General features: G+C 37.3%; 1 protein-coding gene across 1 annotated transcript; it reads left to right on the top strand.

Annotated features, from left to right (window-relative positions):
* The first annotated feature begins 18 nt into the window (after positions 1 to 18).
* Positions 19 to 19,229, top strand: USP14 (ubiquitin specific peptidase 14 (tRNA-guanine transglycosylase)). Its single transcript, XM_009886649.1, has 16 exons — positions 19 to 135; positions 2,230 to 2,397; positions 3,035 to 3,067; positions 4,903 to 5,007; positions 6,684 to 6,787; positions 8,861 to 8,919; positions 10,824 to 10,954; positions 11,260 to 11,340; positions 12,106 to 12,185; positions 13,741 to 13,855; positions 15,150 to 15,215; positions 15,536 to 15,628; positions 16,586 to 16,714; positions 17,739 to 17,799; positions 18,794 to 18,901; positions 19,012 to 19,229. Exons 1-16 carry the CDS (start codon positions 19 to 21, stop codon positions 19,161 to 19,163), a joined length of 1,602 nt encoding a protein of 533 aa, XP_009884951.1. The 3' UTR covers positions 19,164 to 19,229.
* The last annotated feature ends 199 nt before the right edge of the window (positions 19,230 to 19,428 follow it).

The following is a 19,428-nucleotide window of genomic DNA, read 5'->3' as shown; positions in this document are numbered from 1 at the left end:
GAGGGGCGAGCGCTGCCGATGGCCGGGAGGGCCCTTTCGGCGAGGCTCGGTCGTGCGAACGGGTGTCATACGCATGTCGTGTGCGATCGTGCCTCGGTATTGCGCTTTCTCGGTTTATTTTGGTTTTGTACTAAGGTAAGTGCTGCTGTCAAGTGAGCTATAATTCTGCATCTGTGCCTACAAATTTATTTAGATGCGTCTGCCTCCACTCTTGTAAATCCATTATTTCTTAGTTAAAACCAGAGAAGTTAAAATTTTCTGAAGTTGGGTTGCATTCCGCTTGCCCTCCTTGTCATGAAGTTTCTAGTGAAGTTTCTAGTGAAGGCTGCAAGAGCAAAATCTCCGGTGACACTTCTAGGACCAGTTACTGGCTTGTTTATGTTTTACAGGTCTGGCCTCTTGGGGCTTTTTAGTACCTGAGGAACAGATTGCAGAAGGCCTCGGTACACAGTTGTGTCCCTGTTCCTCTGCTATTTTAATTGTAGTTGGCAAACTGGGATCCTGATGTCAGTGCAACAGGACTTTTCCCGAACTCTAGCACATCTGTATAAGCTGTGTTTTCTGTTCAGTGGGGCAAACATGTCCTTTTTTCTTAGTTTCCATTGTTTTCAAATTAACAATTTTCTCTTTTATTTTCAAAACTTTTGGTGAAATTCTAGTTGTGATCTCTGAAGAGAAGGCACTCATGCTCTTCAGTTTCCTCCTCTTGAGTGCTGAGTTGTCAAAACCAGTGACACTGCAGATTAATGATTGCTAACTCTTCTGCATATTTAGCGGTGAATGCACAACTGTTCAAAAATGCAAAACTTAAAAGACCATGGAGCTGACTTGTTCAGTGACTTAGTGAGTTGTCTTCCCAGAAAATGGAAAAGACTTGTGCTTGGTAGGTCTTAAATATGCAAAATAATAAATATATTTTTAAAACAATCAGAAGCTTGGGCAAATCAGAAGGTACTTGCTGCTAGAAATACTGAAAAGTCAGTCATTTGAGTTGTTGCTTTGTAGGCTGATTTTGACTAAGTTTTGGTTATTCTTCCTTATTACCCATCACAAACACTGCGTACATCTGGAATCTGAACCTTCTTGGAAGGTTTTTTTAAATCACAATTTGTAAGAATTTTGTGTTGAAAAAACCCTAGGGTTGCTGTAGTATATTTACTTAAAAGTGATGCATAGGTAGAAGAAAGGATATGGCTTTCTTAAGGTACGGTGTTTGAGCCACTGGCTTTGCACGTAGGATATTACTGTATGCTGTATTTTGCAGATTTTCAGTGAAACTGCAGCTTGCTAAAGTAGCCTTGTGTACCTATGATAGCGATTGGAAGTGATCAAAGATATGTGACCATTCTTTAGAAACACGCTGTTTATTCCAGGTGTTTTTGTCTCTTGGTTAGCAGTAGCTTTACTGGCGTGAAGTTAACGTGCCTTTGTCATTCTGCCTGTTTCTGCTGGTAATGCCGTTTCCAGTGTCAAGAGTTACACTTTGCATGACCAAATTTCACTTCACTTCTTAATTCTAGTCCTGCACCTTTACTGGGGTCGGCGCTTCTGGAGCTGCAGCCTGTGCTGGGCTCTTGTCCCTATTTGTATGCAGGTACTTTGCTTGTGTGCACACTGTCAGAACTCATGAGGGTAGGTGATGGGGTTGTAAATGGCACTGTGAGGTTGACCTTCCATTGAAGGGAAGGTGTGCTATTTTATGGGTCTTGTCTTGATGCACATTTAACCTCCTCATGTAGGTCCAAATGAACGATAGTGGTAGCCAAAACCATGGCTGTCAAACAGTTGCTTTGCTTTTAAAGAACATGGTATTGTTTGCTCTTGAAGGAGAACAGAAATGCTATGGAAAACTGAACTGGAATCGCACATCTGAACTTCCTTCAGAAATTTGTTTGCAATGAACAGTGCCAAGAGACTGGGAGAGTTGCTTTTGAGGTGCTTTTGTGAAGATTTGCCCAAAGAATTTCCGATGCTATTATACACACTTATTGCTTGCAAAATTTCTCAGTATGTATGTTGCTTACAATTGTTTTGTAGGGTATCTTTAGACTTGTTGGAAATAGTAAGTTCTGATGGCTGAGACACCTCATAGAAAAGCTGTCCTTTAGCTTGATTAGTGACAAGTTTTAAAGTTAAAAGCTGAATGTTTTGAGATAGTGTAAAGTCTGGAATTTTAAATACTGGCTTAATCTTGGTATTTAAATTCTTGTATATTAGGAAATAATTTAGTTTCAAAACATTTTGTTTGCAGTTAACGTGAAATGGGGAAAAGAGAAATTTGATGGTGTGGAGCTTAACACTGACGAACCTCCAATGGTCTTCAAAGCCCAGTTGTTTGCACTGACTGGAGTTCAGCCAGCTAGACAGAAGGTTATGGTCAAAGGAGGAACTCTGAAGGTACAAATATGTGGGGTTTTGTATTATTTCTAACTTTATTAAATTGTAACATAATGAGCAATGACCATATTTCTGAGTGTTTCTCCAGATGTTTCATTGTATGTATTAAACTGACTACGCTTTTCAGAAATAATTCTGTTTGGTTCATTGCCTACTACTAGAAAATACTGGCAAAAGTTTGTTGCTAAATGGTTGAGAGGTTCACTGCTGTTTTAAAACACTTCTTCACTCTTTTATACTAAACAGTACTCTGCTTGCTGTTTTTTTCCTGATCCTTTCCTGATTCCTTCAGAATCTGAATGCAACTTTTTGCTTTTTAGCTTGTTTAAGAAAAGTTTCTCTGGCCCTTCTTTGCTGGAGACTTATTGGAGTAATGCGATATAGGCGACTTTCCTAAAGAAGTTGTTTACATCTAACCAGTGTTGATCAACAGGTGAAGAACCTTACTGAAGAGATAACTTGGCTGCTTTTTATTTTAGTCTGACAAGACTTGATGCTGTGTAAATAGTTAATATTGTGGAATTTTGGATGAAACACAATTGTATATTTAGAAATATGTGGTTAATATTAATGAAAATACTTGTTTGTCTTTTGCTTCTAGATAATTAACCTGTCTTTTATTTCATTTCAAATACAGGATGATGACTGGGGGAACATAAAAATAAAGAATGTAAGTTCTGAGGAATAAGTACATTTTACTAGTTTTACTAGTTTGATTTTTATTTTGGCATTTAAAGAAAGATTTAAAGGTTTTGCTGTTTGAATGGGTAGCTTGTTCTTAAAAATCAGATGTTGATGAAAAATAATTTTGTAGTTGTCATACCTAAGCATTCTTAGAAAGTTCTCATCATTGATTTGCAAAAAACCTTTTTTGGCATCAGTACAGAAATTACACCATCTTCCTGAAGCACTTGGGAGCGTATATTTCTTTCTTTCTTGCAAGAAATGTTCTGGGTCAGACCAGTGGTCCTTCTATGTTGTGTGTCTATGACCGTATTAATAAGCAATGTTATCTAGAGGCAGCTTGTGAACCTGTGCACCGTCTGTGGTCGTCTGTGGACATTGTGCTTGTACGTCCCAAGCATGCAAAATCATTGCATTAGAAATGCTGAAGTTAAAGCTCTACCTATTTTGTTTTTTATCAAGGTGATGGAATTTGTTCTCCTGTACAAATGGATGCTGTTTAGAAACAAAGCCATTAGTAATGGTTTTTCATACCTTTGACTAGTTCAAAAGAAAAAGAAAAGTGAATGTATTTGTGTTTCTTACCTATATAATACTGTAACAGGGAATCCCCAAGATTATTGTTTGGGGTTTTTTTGGTCATTTTCATTTCTGTAGGTATCTTGTAACATCTGTCTGGTACAGGTTTTACTCCAGTTCTTCACTGAACAAATTGAATTAGGTAGCATTGCTCTTACCCTTGTAATTAGTTTGCAGACATCTATTAGCAGCCTGTAGCTGCAGCTGTTGTAGCAAAGTCGTTCAGCAAAAAAACACAGTACGTAATATTCTTGTCCTTTTCTGCATACTCTTATGCTAATAACTGCCTTTATTAATTGTAATAATGTTATATACAAGTTCTAGGGATTTACTTACACTGTCAAAGCAGTTTCTTACCATTCTGTTGTCCATCCTTTTCCTTAGCACTGTATTTTTCAAAGCCCCAGGTAGCCATTTTCTCCCCCTTTGATAGATATTATTGTGTAGACGTACTCTGGTTGAATGCTGAAAAATTCCTTTTCCTTACGCTAGTCCAGCAAGCATGGTAGCTTCATTGCTTTTTTTCTCCCCCTTGAATGCCTAAATTTATGGGGTCATTTTTGTTATTTTTCACTTTTCAGTTAGTTGAATGTGCTCATAACTTGCCAGACCAAAGGATGGCACTTCCCTTTCCCACTTGCTTTTCAGGTGAATAAAACAATTCTGAACTCAGAGCTGTGCTTCTCATTATTGCCCACATGTGTCTGAAGTGTTTCCCCAGATTCTAGGCTAAAGATGAGGGATGTTTTTGTTGTTGTTTAGAGAAGTCCAAATTTGAGAACTTGAGACTCTGATTGAGAAGCTCTAACATTGCATCTGCTTTCAAATCACAATTATCCTTGGTTCCAAGGTATAGTGCTGAAGATGCTTGATCCTTAGTAATCCATCGGGAAAGGGAGTTTTTCTGAACACTTCACATTGGGGTATTCTATGAATGTTAAACTTCGTTCCAATTGGAATCTTGTGTTGTCAGCTGCTGGCAAGCTCAGCAGGCTCAGTGGAAACGTCTAGCACGAATAATGCTGTGGAGTTGTTCTCAACAAGTACTTTCTAGATAATGAGAAAGTTAAGGTATACCCTTAAGAACCAACAGTGCAGTATCAGTTCTGTAAACTAAGAGAAGGATTGTGTTTATATTGGGGGACATAGCTGAAATATGTGAAGAGTTTAACGATTTGATGTTATTTTTTTAAGCAGAAATAACTGCCCTTAAATATTCATTACTTTTTACTGTGTTTCAAGGGGATGACCTTATTAATGATGGGTTCCGCAGATGCGCTTCCAGAAGAGCCAGTTGCTCGACCCGTCTTTGTAGAAGACATGACAGAGGAGCAGTTGGCTTCAGCTGTAAGCATATTTCAAATTTTGTTTTCTTGTAAACCTTTGAATAATTGCGAGTTTTTAAATCCTTGCAGTTGCTTAAAAGTGGATTTTGAAACTATAATGTCTGTTTAGCACTCATAGCTTCTCAAAGAAACACAAATTTATGTTGATGACCCAACTGGTAGCACTGATGAGAAGTCTGGAATTTAATTTAAAAGTCATAAGTAGTGCTATTTTTCTTTAAGCAGACAGCTTAGTAAATTTTCTAAAAACAGCATTGCTGATGTTTTTATAGACAAAGTTGTATTGCCTTTGCTGTATTAGTGTCCTGAACTTTGCCTGAATAAAGGCTTTTAGATGTGTGAGAAGGGAAACTAGGGTTTGTTTGGGGTGTGGTGTGTTTGGGGTTTTGTTTGTCCTTGTTAGTAGTATTAGGTAAACTTTTCTTTCTGAAAAATGAAAATAAGTTTGACATTAGTGGAATATATTATATGTTTTCCTTCATGGGAGTACAGTCTGGAAGAGCATAATTAATTATTTTTTTTCTAATGAAGTAACTTCTGTTTGAGTTGTTTCCTTTTTTACAATTGAAAGGCTTAATTTTCTCATCAGTCATTTCAACTATGAGCTCTTTGTCATACTGAAAACAGTTGCATGACTGTTGTCAACTGAACATGCAGAATAATACTTTTATGCATGTCTGTATCAAAACTTACCTGTAGCTTAGGACTGTTTTTGTGCTTCAGTATTTAATGCTTTCCACGTCATCTGCAGGTGAAGGATATTTATGTATTTTTGAGTCTAACCCTATACACAGACTTTGAGATAACTGAGAGGCAAATAAAGAGATGATTCGGTGTCAGATAACATTTGGAAAAAGTTGGTCACATTGCATTTCTCTGATTCAAATTTTCTTATACATCAAAATTCACATTCAGTTGTCTGTACTGCGTGTATTCATTAAAAATGGAATGCACAGCTACATGAATTCTCTCTTCCTAAAATAATTAAGTGGCATTGGTATGCAGTACTACTTCAGTTTTATTAAACTACGTGCCTTTCCCTGACAACTATTGAAATATGCAGGATTAAAAAAAGAAAAAAAGAAAAATGCTATTATATTGTGATTTATAGTTGTTTCTGAAACTGGTTAGTTTAATTATTAGTTGGCCTTCACATTTGTCAAAACTTTAGAAATTTACAAGTTGTCTGGAAGGATCAAATTAATGATCTGTTGCAGACTTCTGGAGAGGGGTTTAAATAATGCTTTTGCTTCTAACTATGAACTTCATCGCATTCAGAGTTTTACTGAAAACTTACTTTAATTAAAACATCAACGTTTTGTACAAATGTATTCATGTGGAAATTTCATGGAAATAGAATTTTAAGGTCAAAACTTGAATGGGATTATAATTGAACTTTCTGAATGACTGCCTGCTTGAAGAATATGTTCATTAAACTAAACATGCACAGAAAAAACCCCAAAGCATTCCTGAATCCTAGAAGCACCGAATGGTGAAATGATTAATATAATCAGAAAATGGATCTGGAAAACTTCCTACAGTTTGGAATAATCCAGGTTTTACGCATCTTTGGTCATTCCTTTTCTTAGAAGTTGATGTCAAATTATAGCGTTTGTTCAAAAATGGTTGTTCATCTCACTCTAAGACCTTCAAGTACCCTGGTAAATTTTTTGGTAGATGGAATTACCGTGTGGATTGACAAACCTTGGCAACACTTGCTACATGAATGCTACAGTTCAGTGTATCCGCTCGGTGCCAGAAGTGAAAGAGGCCCTTAAAAGGTAAGATTCAGTACAAAAATATCATGCCTAAAATGTTTTCTTTAGCTTATGAAATAGATATTTTGTGGAATGGTCATCTTAATACTGGTATGGGTTATCATAACAATCTGTTATTCTTTAAATCCATTCAGAGTTAACATTATGATCAATTAAAGTTTATCCTATGGCTATGTTAGTCTGTATTTTTTTAAAGAACTTAAGACTATGTATTTGTTGGAACTGGGTTTTAGTGGAGAGAATGTGTTTTGCCTAGCTAAAAAATAGTTCTATCAAGACTTGTTTAAAATGCTTAAACAAGCTACTGAACTCCTAACCCTGTTTTCTGGGTTTGTATGATCTTGTTCTGTATAAAAGAATCATACGGGAGTCCTGTTCCTTTGAGGAATATTTTTTTTTCAGTGGCTTTGTTGCACAATGTGTTTTCAGCTATGAAACTGATTTTACCGACGTTTGGTACCTGGAGGTACAGCAGGAAGCTCTGAGATAGGACCATGGGTATTTCTGTGGCAGCAAACTGGAGTAAACTGGAGTTACTGCCATGTGGATGTGTTTTTTTTGTTGTTGTTTTTTTTTTTTTGTGGGGGTTTTTTGTTGTTGTTGTTATTCTGTACTGAAATGTGAAAATGACCAATTATTTTTTGTGAGGAATCTACGAGAAACTTGAAAATTATGATGACCGGGGGGGGGGAAAGAATACATGGTAATCTAAGCCTGAATTCGTCCTTGAGATGAATTATAATGAGAAAACCATCAGTATTTAAAAAATGTGAGGATTAGGTAGAGCGTTGCCATTTTAGAGTTAATTTAATTCCTTTAAAATGCACTGCTTTCTTGATACCTTGGTACTCAATGGATAGTCTAGATTACTGTAAACACTAGTTATTTAAGCATTTATAAATTTTTCTTCATTCTGTTAGCAGGTAGACCTTAATTATTTAGCACTGAGAACTATTTGTTAAGTACAGAAACTCTGTTTTAAAGCTTTTTCTTGTTTTTCAGTATTGTTGTTTTAGGAAAGTCTGTTTATTTCCATGTAAAGAACTCTGAGTTACTGCACTGAATCAGAGTATTTGACAAATTTATCATACCAAATGTCAAAATGTACCCTATAAAACTGGCAGACTGCAATACAAGATGTGGCCTTATCGTCTGTGGAAAGTCAGATTCACAGGCAGCCGCTCTGTTTTCCCCCGGAGACTAAGCCTTTATTTGGTCTTCCCTGCTTGATGACAGCATTGAAGGGTATATGGCAGTGGGAGAGAGGTGAAAGGACTCAAATGGGAAAGCTTACTATTACAGCTTCATTTCTCACCAGCTGCTCCGTTGATCTCTGCAAGGGTAACTCCCTGTTTTGTAGCATGATGGGGTAAAGTTTCCTACTCATCATCTAGCAACGGACAGAATTTGTGAAGTTCAGTCTGAGATTAAAGAATGCATGAAACCTTCCTTTGCCTGAAGGCTTACATGCTTTGAGGAGGCCATCTGTTCTTCAGGCAGCTGGTAAATAAGAAATCATTCAAAGAAGAGTGGTAAATTCCAGTAATATGAATGGACTCCCATACTTTTTCAGTGTAGGAAATACCTCCTCAAGAAAAATGTCTCACCTCTCACTGTTTTGAGGAGGGGGAAAGCAAGCCTGCCCTCCATCTCTGTGCATTTTATCTGCCATCTATTCTTGAAGGTGTTTTTTTTCCATGTACCTGAAGAAGCTGTGGCAAATGTTTCAGAAATGGGGTGGCTTCAATTCAGCCTTTTTCTCACCTTATTTAAAAATAGATTGAGTCTTTGAGGCATTGGAGTAGGGAAGCGGCAGTGATGTATCCAGACTTCTCAGTCTGCATTTATTTATTATCTCAAGGATGTCAGTTTTCCTTTGCTTCCATGCAGTGCTTGCAAAATAGCTGAGGCTTTGAGGTGAGCGTCAGTGAATCTTTTCTTCAGTTACTTCTGTTTTTGTGATCGATTTCTTTTGATACATCTAAATAAATTTAGCTGCTGCCTGCTTTGTGATTTGAAAAAACTGACTGCTCTTCTTGATTGTGAATAATTGAAATTATTTTTCTTCTCTTTTAGGTATGGTGGTGCCTTAAGAGCTTCAGGAGAAATGGCCTCTGCTCAATACATTACTGCAGGTTGGTGTTTAGAGTAGAACACAGGATTTTAGGCTAGTGTGTGAGTTCCTGCGAACTGCAGATAAAAATTGCAGTTAGAGCACTGCATATTTTTCTTTAGTGTATATGCCTTAGGAATTTCAGATCTGCTAGCACTGGAGGATTCATTTTGCTCTGTCGTTAATATCTTTAAAGGTTATTCTGACTGTGGCTGCAAAGCATACATCTCTGCATATTACCTAGCTGCACGCTAGGAAAAATATTTTCAGTTGTGCTCAAGGCTTCGATAGAAATCATTTGTATCTCTTAACTGTTTTGCATGTAGGCATAAAGTAATTGGAACTTCCTAAAGCAGACTCATCCATCTGTTGTTTTCATCATTTTGTGTAGAAATCTTTTAGTGTACAGTTCTTTGTTTCACTTAACAGTAGGCTAATGCCGTATTCCTGGAATATGTATTTCATTGCTATTTTTTAATATGATTTATTGGCTGAGCGTTATTGTTACGGTGGTAGCTGATCAGTGGTCTTAGCTTTTACCATAAGGATCCAGATTCCATAACTGTGAAACAGAAAGTAGTGTCTTCAAAAGGAGAGTTACTCTTTGTTGTGGTGATCTGGGTGCTCACAATGTGGGACCTCACGATGGCCCCGTATCTCCAAGTTCTAACTAGAATTCTAGTTAGACCCCTTACACTTGAACAAGGGTACTACTTGTCCACTTTTTCTTTTTTTACTCTATTTCATTGCCCCACTAAGATGCTGGGCCAGGACACTGGGATTTCTACCAGTCCATTTAAGGAAAAACAAAACAATATAAGGAAGGAAAGGTCCAGTTTGTGGGTATGCCTGCTGATCGAATTTTGGGGTGGTAAGTTCAATGGTTACTCTATACAACCATGCCTGCCCCTCCCCTTTTCACTGCCTTTACTTCGTGTCCCTTGTTTTCTTTTTAAGGTGACAGCTCTGCTTTTTAGGAATCTTAATAGTTTAAGTAATTTGTAGTTAATTCTTTGGTGTTGAGCTGGTCAAGAACTCCTGCATGACACTTATGGCATTTTTTTTTTTTTTAAATTGCTGTGTCATATCAGTTGTCCCTCTTATTAAGGTCAGTGAAGATATTTCATAAAGAGAGGAAGCAACTGACCTTGGTTGCTTGTAATCTTGCCTATATTCACTATGCAAGAGTATCATTCATTAGTCTCTCCACTTGTAAATTAGTGATCATGCAGACTGTTGTCTACCTCACAGGGTTGTTGTGAGGGTTAACAGGTCTCTGAAGAGATTTCTGTATTTAAAATGCTGTAACCTGGGTAGATAAGACATATATAGTAGTGTGTCTGGAGCAAAAAAGAAAGCCATGTGTATTGTCATGCAATCAGTAGCATTCAGTGAATTACACATAGTTATGAACTGTCTGCACGTATGCATACACATACTTTTTTTCCTGGGTCTTAAATTAAGCATGAGTATTTTCTAGATATTTTAGTTGGGAAAAATGAAAGGTTTTTTCCCAGTAGTTGGTGAAACTTAAGCTCCTCTAGAGGATAGATTGTGAATGCTTTCTGGTTTCTCTAGGTGTAGTCCTCTTGTGAAAACATTATTCCTCAGATGTGTTTCAAATGAAATCTTAACTGCTCAAAAATTTTTTTTTTTTCTTCTGTTAGCAGCCAGGAAGGATAAGGCACTATGTGCCAAACTCTCAGAATTGTTATCTTTACTATTGCAAAGTCATGTTCACAAATGGGATCTTAGGTGTAGCTGGTATGCCACTTGGAAAATTTGGTCCTGCTTTGGAAAGATCAAATTGGACACTTAAATGATCAGTCTTTAAATGTTGCTGCTGTTTTACTATTCTTTTTAAACTTCCTGCCGTGTTTGAATTTTTTTCCACTTCTCAAAGCATTCACTTACTTTTTCTTCAAGCTCTTAGAGACTTGTTTGATTCCATGGATAAAACTTCCTCCAGTATCCCACCTATCATTCTCCTGCAGTTTTTACATATGGCCTTCCCACAGTTTGCAGAGAAAGGCGATCAAGGCCAGTACCTTCAACAGGTAAAGACCAATTATTAGCTTATTGTTTGAAAATTCTATAGCATGTTGGAAGTTGAGAAAAAGAATATTTTAAAACGTCCCTTCTCCTGTGAAAATAATTTATCCCAGAAAAGGGTTTGCTTTTGTATCATGTAGAAAAGTTGAATGAAATACCAAGTGCTAGGTCTGAAAACGTATGGTGGAATAGGGAGAAATTCTTAGTTAAGGAATCCTTAAATTTGCTTTTATACTGTAAAGATCGATGGATTTAATATTAATAAATCATAACGCTACTAGTCAGATTTAATGTTCTGTTCCGTTTGTAGGATGCCAATGAGTGCTGGGTGCAGATGATGAGAGTACTACAGCAGAAGCTGGAAGGCATAGAAGGTGATGCAGTTATGGAGGTAATTGTAATCTCACTCTAACCAGAGTTAGGATTTATAGTGTTGTACTTGTGATTCACATATCTTTTGGTAAGGATTATCTGTTATGCGAGTTCTTTAACATGTATCTATAGTCCAGTAAGTGAAATTGCTTTCTGATCTGTCCGATCAGCGTAATGCTACCTGTGTCATGTCAGCTGTGCTATGGAGTGTACTATAGGAATTCTTTCCCTTTGGGCTTCGTCAGGCACGTGTTGGACCAGGGTGGTGGTGACTGGTGGTATGCAGCAGCTGGCCCTGATAACCTGTGAATTTAGCACATAAGAACTTCTTTTCTGAAAAAAGTGGGCTACAGTATTCTTGGCTACAAGAATGCTATTTCAAACAGACAACTAGCTTAATCGACCTGATGGGAAGAACTTTAAGTACCAGACCAACTCTCTTCTTTCTCTGTAAACTGTTTTCTGCAGAGTCTTGGCAGTGGCAAAAATGTGATAGACTACTCTAAAATTTAAGAAAGGTTTAAGTTGGGGGGCAGGGAGGTGTGACTTTTTGGTAGAAGTCTTGCTTGCTAATATGCTTTGAGGTGGCTTTAACAGCATGCTATATATGCATTTATTTTGAAACTTTTATACTTTTACTGTGTAAGGAGATTGACTGACTAAGAGCAAATAGACGTATAGAAATGAGACGGAATAGGCTTTAAAGAATTTAAATAAATGGGATTATTTTTGAATGTCTTTACATGCTATTTAAAGTTGCATCATAAGAGAATTTGTTTTACAGACAGACTCTGGAGCTACAGCAGCATCTTCTAAAAAGAAGAGTCTAATTGATCAGTTCTTCAGTATTGAATTTGAAACAGCGTATCCTAAAGACTAAGGCAAGATATACAGAGTGATAATAATTTCACACTTTAGGAGTTGAGTGTGCAGAGGATGAAAAGCATGGTTCAGAATAGTATAGAAAAGAAAATAAAGGTGTGTGTTGGGGAAGGGAGGGAATGATGTATTGCAGGAGTACACAGAAGTTAAAGTTCAGACTGCGTATACTTTGAGAGACAGAATGATGTGAGGAAGAAGAACGGTAATGGAAATTTACAGGAAAAAACCCACTGAATTTAGTTGCCAGATTTCCTCCCCAGAGAAAATTGCCAGTTACCTACTTCAAGGAGGCTGCCATGTTTTATCTAAAGAAAAGTAATTATCATCCTAAATAGCATTTTTTTGGCTTTTAAGGGAGTGTTGCTAATATACTTGGCATACTAAATGTGCACAAAAGATAGCTTGCTTGATTTTTTTAAGAAATAAATTAGATGCACGCTGTTAGATGAGTAAGAAACTAATGCAGCTGACAACTTTCTAGTAGCTTTTTTTGTAGCAAGAACAAAAGGCAGGTGACTACATGGGGCATACATCTCATGCGAAGCGTTACTCTCTTCCCACTTCTCCACCCCAAAATCCTGGCTGTCTTGAAACTGACCACCACTTTTAAAAAGAACTATACTGTTTGTTTTGTTCATCTGAAATAAGGAAACATCCCTTTGGATGAGGTACTGTATCTCATAGCTTGGTAGTAATTAGAGTAAAGCCTTTTTTCAGCTAAGAGTCGTGCATCTCTCTCCCGGTATTATGACGTTTGTTACTCCTGAAATAGCTGGGAGGAGCAGAAAGAATAGCTAAGAGGAATGATGAATAGGCCAATGGCAGGAGAAAGAGACTTGGTAGAAAAGTCGTGTTGCGAGCCTGCCAGGTGTGATTATGGCAGCATTTGTAGAATAGATGCGTTCAGAGCAGTCAGAAAAATAGCTGGTTGGAAGGAAGTGGATGAGAGAAAAGGATTGGGGTAGAAGTATGAAAAAGAAGAGGTTGGACAGAACGATTAGAAGAATGAGTGGAAAATAATGAAGAAATGGACTTCATTTCAGTGAAGAGGACAGATACAAGGCAGGGAAAGGAGGCTCTGCATGTTGAAAGAAACGGGAAGTCTGACGAGCAGAAGGAATAGAAGAACTTTATTAATGGTAAACAAAAATGGAGCATAAGGTTGCAGGAGAGCTTCATAACTTGCTATTGGCAGTCAGTTAGTACGATCTGTGTCCTGGGGGTTGCGGAATGGGGTGGGGCATGGGGTGGGGAGAAGAAAGAAAAGCAGGTATTACAAGCTTAAGTGATAACTAATAACTTATTTTACTTTTTTGGTATGCTGTCTGCCTCAGCTGCCACTTGTCATCAGACACAAAGGAACAGATTGGTTAGAAGGAAGGGCCGTTTCAAATCTTCTTTATGCTATGAGAAGTAAAAGTACTATTGGTGCACAAACCCAGGATTATCTTAAATTATCGTGCTGTTCAGCATGTTGTTTTCATAAGAGCAGTAGTTCAGCTCTTCGTGCATGATGGTTTTCCTTAATTTTGTGAAGCATGAAATGTACAGAAGCTGAAGAAGAGGAAGTAACTAAAGGAAAGGAAAATCTGCTTCAGCTTAGCTGCTTTATCAATCAAGAAGTGAAATATCTGTTTACAGGACTAAAATTGGTAAGTGATTCCAACTTGTATGTAATTGAAATTCTGAATGACCTGTGGTTTTAATCTATGACCTGGAATTCAGATCTGCTGTCCAAGCTTTACGAAGTTCCAGGATTTTTTTGGTGTTCAATGGGAAGATGACAGTGAAAATGAATTGTAAAGCAGACTTCAACAGAGCGTTTTCTTGACCCTGACATGGTCTTCCCCATGCAGGTAACCAAGTGCAAGCCAATTTGCTACTTGTTTGTTTAGCTGGCTTTCACTTCAGACTGAGCGGTATCGTAATTTAAGCATGCTGTAAAAAGTTCCCCAAAAGTCCAAAAGTCAATTTTAAAATAGGGTGGCATTTTGATCGCTAAGAAAAAAAAAAACAACAGATGACAGAACAATTAAACTTAAATTTAATCTTGCAGATTTTGAAGGGGGTGTTATTTTCCATGATGGAACATCATCTTTAAAGTGTTTACTTAAGTAGAACTTCCTAAGATAGTCTCTGCTTTTTATATATGTATTTTTAAGTTTTCAGGGTTTTTTGGAGAATCTAAAAGAGCAAGGAGAGAAGCTACTACAAAACCTTTGTAGTAACTGCTCTTGCAGAGTATTTGTACAGGAGCAGGGATGGAAGCAGTGATCTGGTTTGTACAGGACCAGACCAAGTTGCATGGTTCTCAGATAATTTTTGTGTTTGCTTTTTCTTTTTTGACAGAATTTAGAAGGAAAAGTAAGATAAAATAGTTAAAGCTCACAAATTAAAAAGATTGTGAAAAGAAACCTCACTTTCAGGCCAAAAAAAGTCATGTAGAGTTCTTGTGCTGGCTTGCCTGTAGCAAGAGAGTCATAACACTAACAACCAGGCCAGTCTTTCCCTGAATTTGGAAAGATCCCTGGAAGCAGAGTATCACTGCCTGTCTCTTTACATGCGGCGTGCTCTGCTTTAGACTGAGAGTTGAGAAACGTGCAAATATTCCTGTCACAAGAAATTCCGGGTTGTCCTTCGTTGTGTTCCAAGCATGACGTGACACATTCGTAACCGAATCCAGTTGCAAGTTCTACTCCTGTAGAATAAAATTTTCTGCGGAGAGAAATGTAGTGTTGTCGGGGCTCAGGAATGAGCCTGGAGCTGAACAAATGAATGGGGGTGGTCTTTCTGCCAAGGGATTTCGAAATTATGTGTGTCGTAATAGCTGATAGCAACAGAACAAATTGGCAGAACAAGAGTTAGTTCATGGTTTGTTTATCCGTGCTGTGCTTGTCTTTAAGCTGTGTTTTATGATGAACTACCTTTCTGGGGTTTTTTTAACAGCGTCTTCAAGAGGAAATCACCAAACTCTCTCCAACACTGCAGAGAAATGCACTCTATATTAAATCTGTGAGTGATACTTCTCTTGCTTTCTTTATGATTCTTTTAACTGTTATCAATTTTCTGTCCCAAAACACAAAATTATTGCTGCAACAGCATGTGATTTATGTTTATAAAGCATCTGAATATCCACTACCATGAAATTCAAGGCCAGTTGAAAATTGAGTACACTACTATACAGAGCTTCAAAATAAGAGGCCTTGTTATATTCCTATGTGTTTGTGTACTAATATATTCCCAGAATAGCCTGTAGTTTAGGATGAGCAGTGTTTAAGGTATAAAAGATCTGTGAATATCTAAAGTAATAGCCTTTTCTAATTTTTTTATAGTCTAAAATTAGTCGCTTGCCAGCGTACCTGACTATTCAGATGGTTAGATTTTTTTACAAAGAGAAAGAATCTGTGAATGCCAAAGTTCTTAAGGTAAGTTTTCTGCATATTGATGTTTAATTCCTCTTTATGATTTTCAGTGAGTTTTTATTTTAAGTAGACGACTAATACTTGAAGGCTGTTCATGAAATTGTTTGCTTTTAAATTGCATTTTAAAATATTAACAGTGCAGTTTCTTTGCTTAAGTACAAAGTAGCTTTGTTCCCAGTTGTGATGATGTGTGGCAAACTATACCACCAAAATAGACTGGGGGAAGACAGAAGTGGGGACAGAAGAAGGGGCAGAAGTGAATTTGCTCCAATACTATTAGGATGTTTTTTGGTCTCTTTTCACCAGTGTTTCAGAGGAGAATGTTTAATTGGGAGGGCCATGCTCTCAGTCACTGGACCATGTTATAAAGTTGATGAGAAATATTTATGCCAATAAACAGTTCCTGTATTAGTTTTTTTAATTGTCTGGCTTTCTGATTGACAAATGCCAGAACCAGCTGCAAACAGCTAAACGTTCCAGTTTTGCTTTCTGTTGGCCTTGGCTGACAGACCCCCTAGGCTGCCCAGGGAGCATCCTGTAGGTGATGCCTGTTCCTTACAGGACAAGCAAGGGACTAAAGATTGAAGGCACATGTCAGCTATTTCAAAAGATTGTTTGGATCACAAAAATTGACATTTTTGCAAGTGTACAATCATTCTACGTGCATTTTTTTTTCCTTAGGCTCACATAGGCATTTCTGTAGGATAAAAGTATGACAGCTGATAATAAAGAATCTTAATATTTATACTGAATGTACTAATTTATGATGGTTTGTTTATACTGAATCAGACATTCTTCTGTGAAATATTGTGGCCCTTTAGGTAAGTACCGTCAGCAACATTTCAGTAGGTCAAGTTGTCATAAAATGTGATGAGAGTTGCATTTAATTGGACTTAGTGTTGTCTTCCTGTGGGAGAATGCTTTAATGTGGAGTACCAAATTATGCTTTTTACTTCCTAGGATGTTAAATTTCCTCTTATGTTGGATGTCTATGAGCTGTGTACTCCAGATCTTCAGGAAAAAATGGTTTCTTATCGATCAAAATTCAAAGATCTAGAAGACAAAAAAGTAAATCAGCAGCCAAAGAATGTAAGTCTTCTGGCAATTTCCTTTCCAATTAGATTAAATAAGTCGTACATCTGAAATTGGGGTACCAATAAGGGCTAGAGAAGACTTGACCTCTTTAAATATATTGTTTTCTTATTTAGCATTCAAACTCCTTGGTATTGAGCTTTAGGTCTTTTTTGTGTATTTTCATGAAAACACAATATCTGCTTCAGTATGACTGCTTGATGAGAAATGTTAAATGCTGTAGACAAATTCGTTGCTAAGATTTTTATTTCAAAATGTATTAAAATGTAGGGCTTCTGCTTACCAGTATTATGCCTAAAGGTTTTCTGTGAATTACACAAAATGATTCTCTTCAAACGTTACTGCTTGCTGGCAGGTCACTTGTTCAGCAGAGTATAGGTAGCTATTTCCAACTCACCAACTGGAAAGGGTTGTGCGAGGGAGAACTACAGGTCTGACTGATAAAATTTAGCGTATATGTACTATTGAGCCTAAAGATTGTACTCTAAAAACTTGGTAAATGGTTTAATCTCCTACCCTGTCTACATATTCTAAAACTGACTTGCCTTTCTTTAATGAAGGAAAGAAGTAAATGAGCTAAAACTGTAATGTTTTAGCCTATTTTTTTTAGTTTGCTACTCCTGGCAGTTCAAATTAAACATTAAAACAGAATGTATTAGCACTTAGAGTCTGTCTCTGGTATTTTCTTGTTGCCACTTCTGCTGCTGGCAAGTCCCTAACAAGGAGTAAAATCTTTACCTGCTGAATTGGTTTTGTGCTCCAAACCGGTAAATCTGGTGGGTAAACAGTCCAGGCAATATGTAGTAAAATGGTTATATATTTGCTTTAAAAAGTGGTCTTGTTTAGATTAGTTTTTTGGATATCCAGCTAGAAATATGGTAATGGAACTTGTTTCAAGTTGAACAAAAAGAGTTTAGGCTTAGAAAGATCTTTAAAAGAATGGAGAGTTGATATTTGATGTGATTGTGCTAAAACTTTCTCAAAACCATTCCATATTAATTCAGCATATTCTGTTTTTTAGTCCAGTAAAAGTGATGGTGCACAGAAAGAAGTTAAATATGAACCATTTTCTTTTCCTGATGGTGAGTACAGGGAAATAAATCTATTTTAAAGTAACTTTCTATTTGCTCATGTTTAAGTGGACCTGATACAGGAATATTTTGAGAACCCTGGTTATTTTTAATGCCTTTGAAAATAATCTTCAGAAACTGACAGAAATTTAAGGAATGGAAAGATTAGGCAAGTTAGAATGCTGTTGAGACAGTCAAAGACCTACTTGTCATCCATCTGACGAGTTGGTGATAAATAGAAGACACGCACATCAAAAGGTATTTGCATGTACTGTGCTGTTGTTTTGTACACGTCCTTGTCAGTGGGTGGCAGAAAGCTGAAATCAAAACAAAAACTTAAATTGGACTGTGGTGGTGCTAGTGTTGCCTCATTTTGGGGGGCTGGAATGTCCTAAGCATTCACTCTTATGTTGAGGACACTGCACAGAAAGTATTTTGGAGGTCTTGTTTACCCAAATTGTTACCATTTAGTGTCTCCTGAGGCTTTGTGTGTGATGCACTACGTGAGAAGCGGTGGGAGGCCTTGACTAGCTCCAGAGCACAGTGAAAACAGGATATTGTAGAGTGCTGGGAAATGCAGTGAAGACAAAAGTTGGGGTCTGTAGCACCCTTCTTAGTACATTTGGAATTAGCCATTTTTTTTTTCATTGTAAAATTGAATAGTGTACTTCAACTAATGGAAGAGTGGTTGAAGTACTGGCTGAACCTGTCCAGGTTTACTGACCATACATCATCATTTTAATGCTCTAAGCTTACTGCATTTGCATTAGATCCAGAATACATATTTGTGTCATGAAAATGGACAACATTCCTGGTTTCCTGAGGGGCTCTCCTGGCTGAAAGCTACTGCTTTTAGTTCACAGTGACTTAGAACCATGCTATAAATGGGGTTTTACACAGCTGCAGTGTGGCTAATGCAGCTTTGGTCTGCATGCTGTTAAAAAGGCTAAAACTGTTCACGTAAGAGTTGTGTAACTCTTTTTTTTTCTCTGCCCTCTTTCTTCAGATATTGGTTCTAATAATTGCGGCTATTATGACCTGCAGGCAGTGCTAACACATCAAGGCAGATCAAGTTCCTCTGGGCATTACGTGTCTTGGGTTAAAAGGAAACAAGGTAAAAAAAAAAAGTTATAGCACTGTTACCCTTCACAGCTTCTTAAATGAAAGAAACACTTAGATTTTTACATACCTAAATTACAAATAATCGTTTTGTTTTTCTTTCAGATGAATGGATCAAATTTGATGATGACAAAGTCAGCATTGTTACACCTGAAGATATTTTGAGGTTATCGGGGGGTGGAGACTGGCATATAGCTTATGTTCTACTCTACGGGCCGCGCAGAATCGAAGTACTTGAAGATGAAGCTGAACAGTAGTCTTCAGTTTTAGTCATTCTGCCTAGGTGTGAAATAAATGTTGATTACTGATCACTTCTTTAACCCCAGAGCTTTAGCAAGTGGATAAATAATTTGTTCAAACCTTTTCCTGTGACGAGGGATATGGTTTCAAAACTGATCCATGTACCAGTTAGTCACTGCTGGACTGGACTGCCCACTGTGGTGGTGACAATACTTAAAATAGCTTTAATGTCTTGCGGGAAATAATTTTTTTAAAATGAGCCTCTTCCCACCCCCCCACCCC

The sequence above is a fragment of the Charadrius vociferus genome, unplaced genomic scaffold (genome assembly GCF_000708025.1).
Source record: "Charadrius vociferus isolate BGI_N301 unplaced genomic scaffold, ASM70802v2 scaffold45, whole genome shotgun sequence".
Classification (NCBI taxonomy): domain Eukaryota; kingdom Metazoa; phylum Chordata; class Aves; order Charadriiformes; family Charadriidae; genus Charadrius; species Charadrius vociferus.
The sequence above is the reverse complement of the archived record's forward strand: the minus strand, read 5'-3'. Positions and strand labels throughout refer to the sequence as shown.

Bases quoted from the DNA above. Each gene is read 5' to 3' on its own strand.
- USP14 (XM_009886649.1), top strand. From the start codon at position 19: ATGGCCGGGAGGGCCCTTTCGGCGAGGCTCGGTCGTGCGAACGGGTGT. The intron at 3,068-4,902 runs GTAAGTTCTGAG...CTGTGTTTCAAG, and splicing joins GGAACATAAAAATAAAGAAT to GGGATGACCTTATTAATGAT. The intron at 15,629-16,585 runs GTAAGTTTTCTG...TTTACTTCCTAG, and splicing joins TGAATGCCAAAGTTCTTAAG to GATGTTAAATTTCCTCTTAT.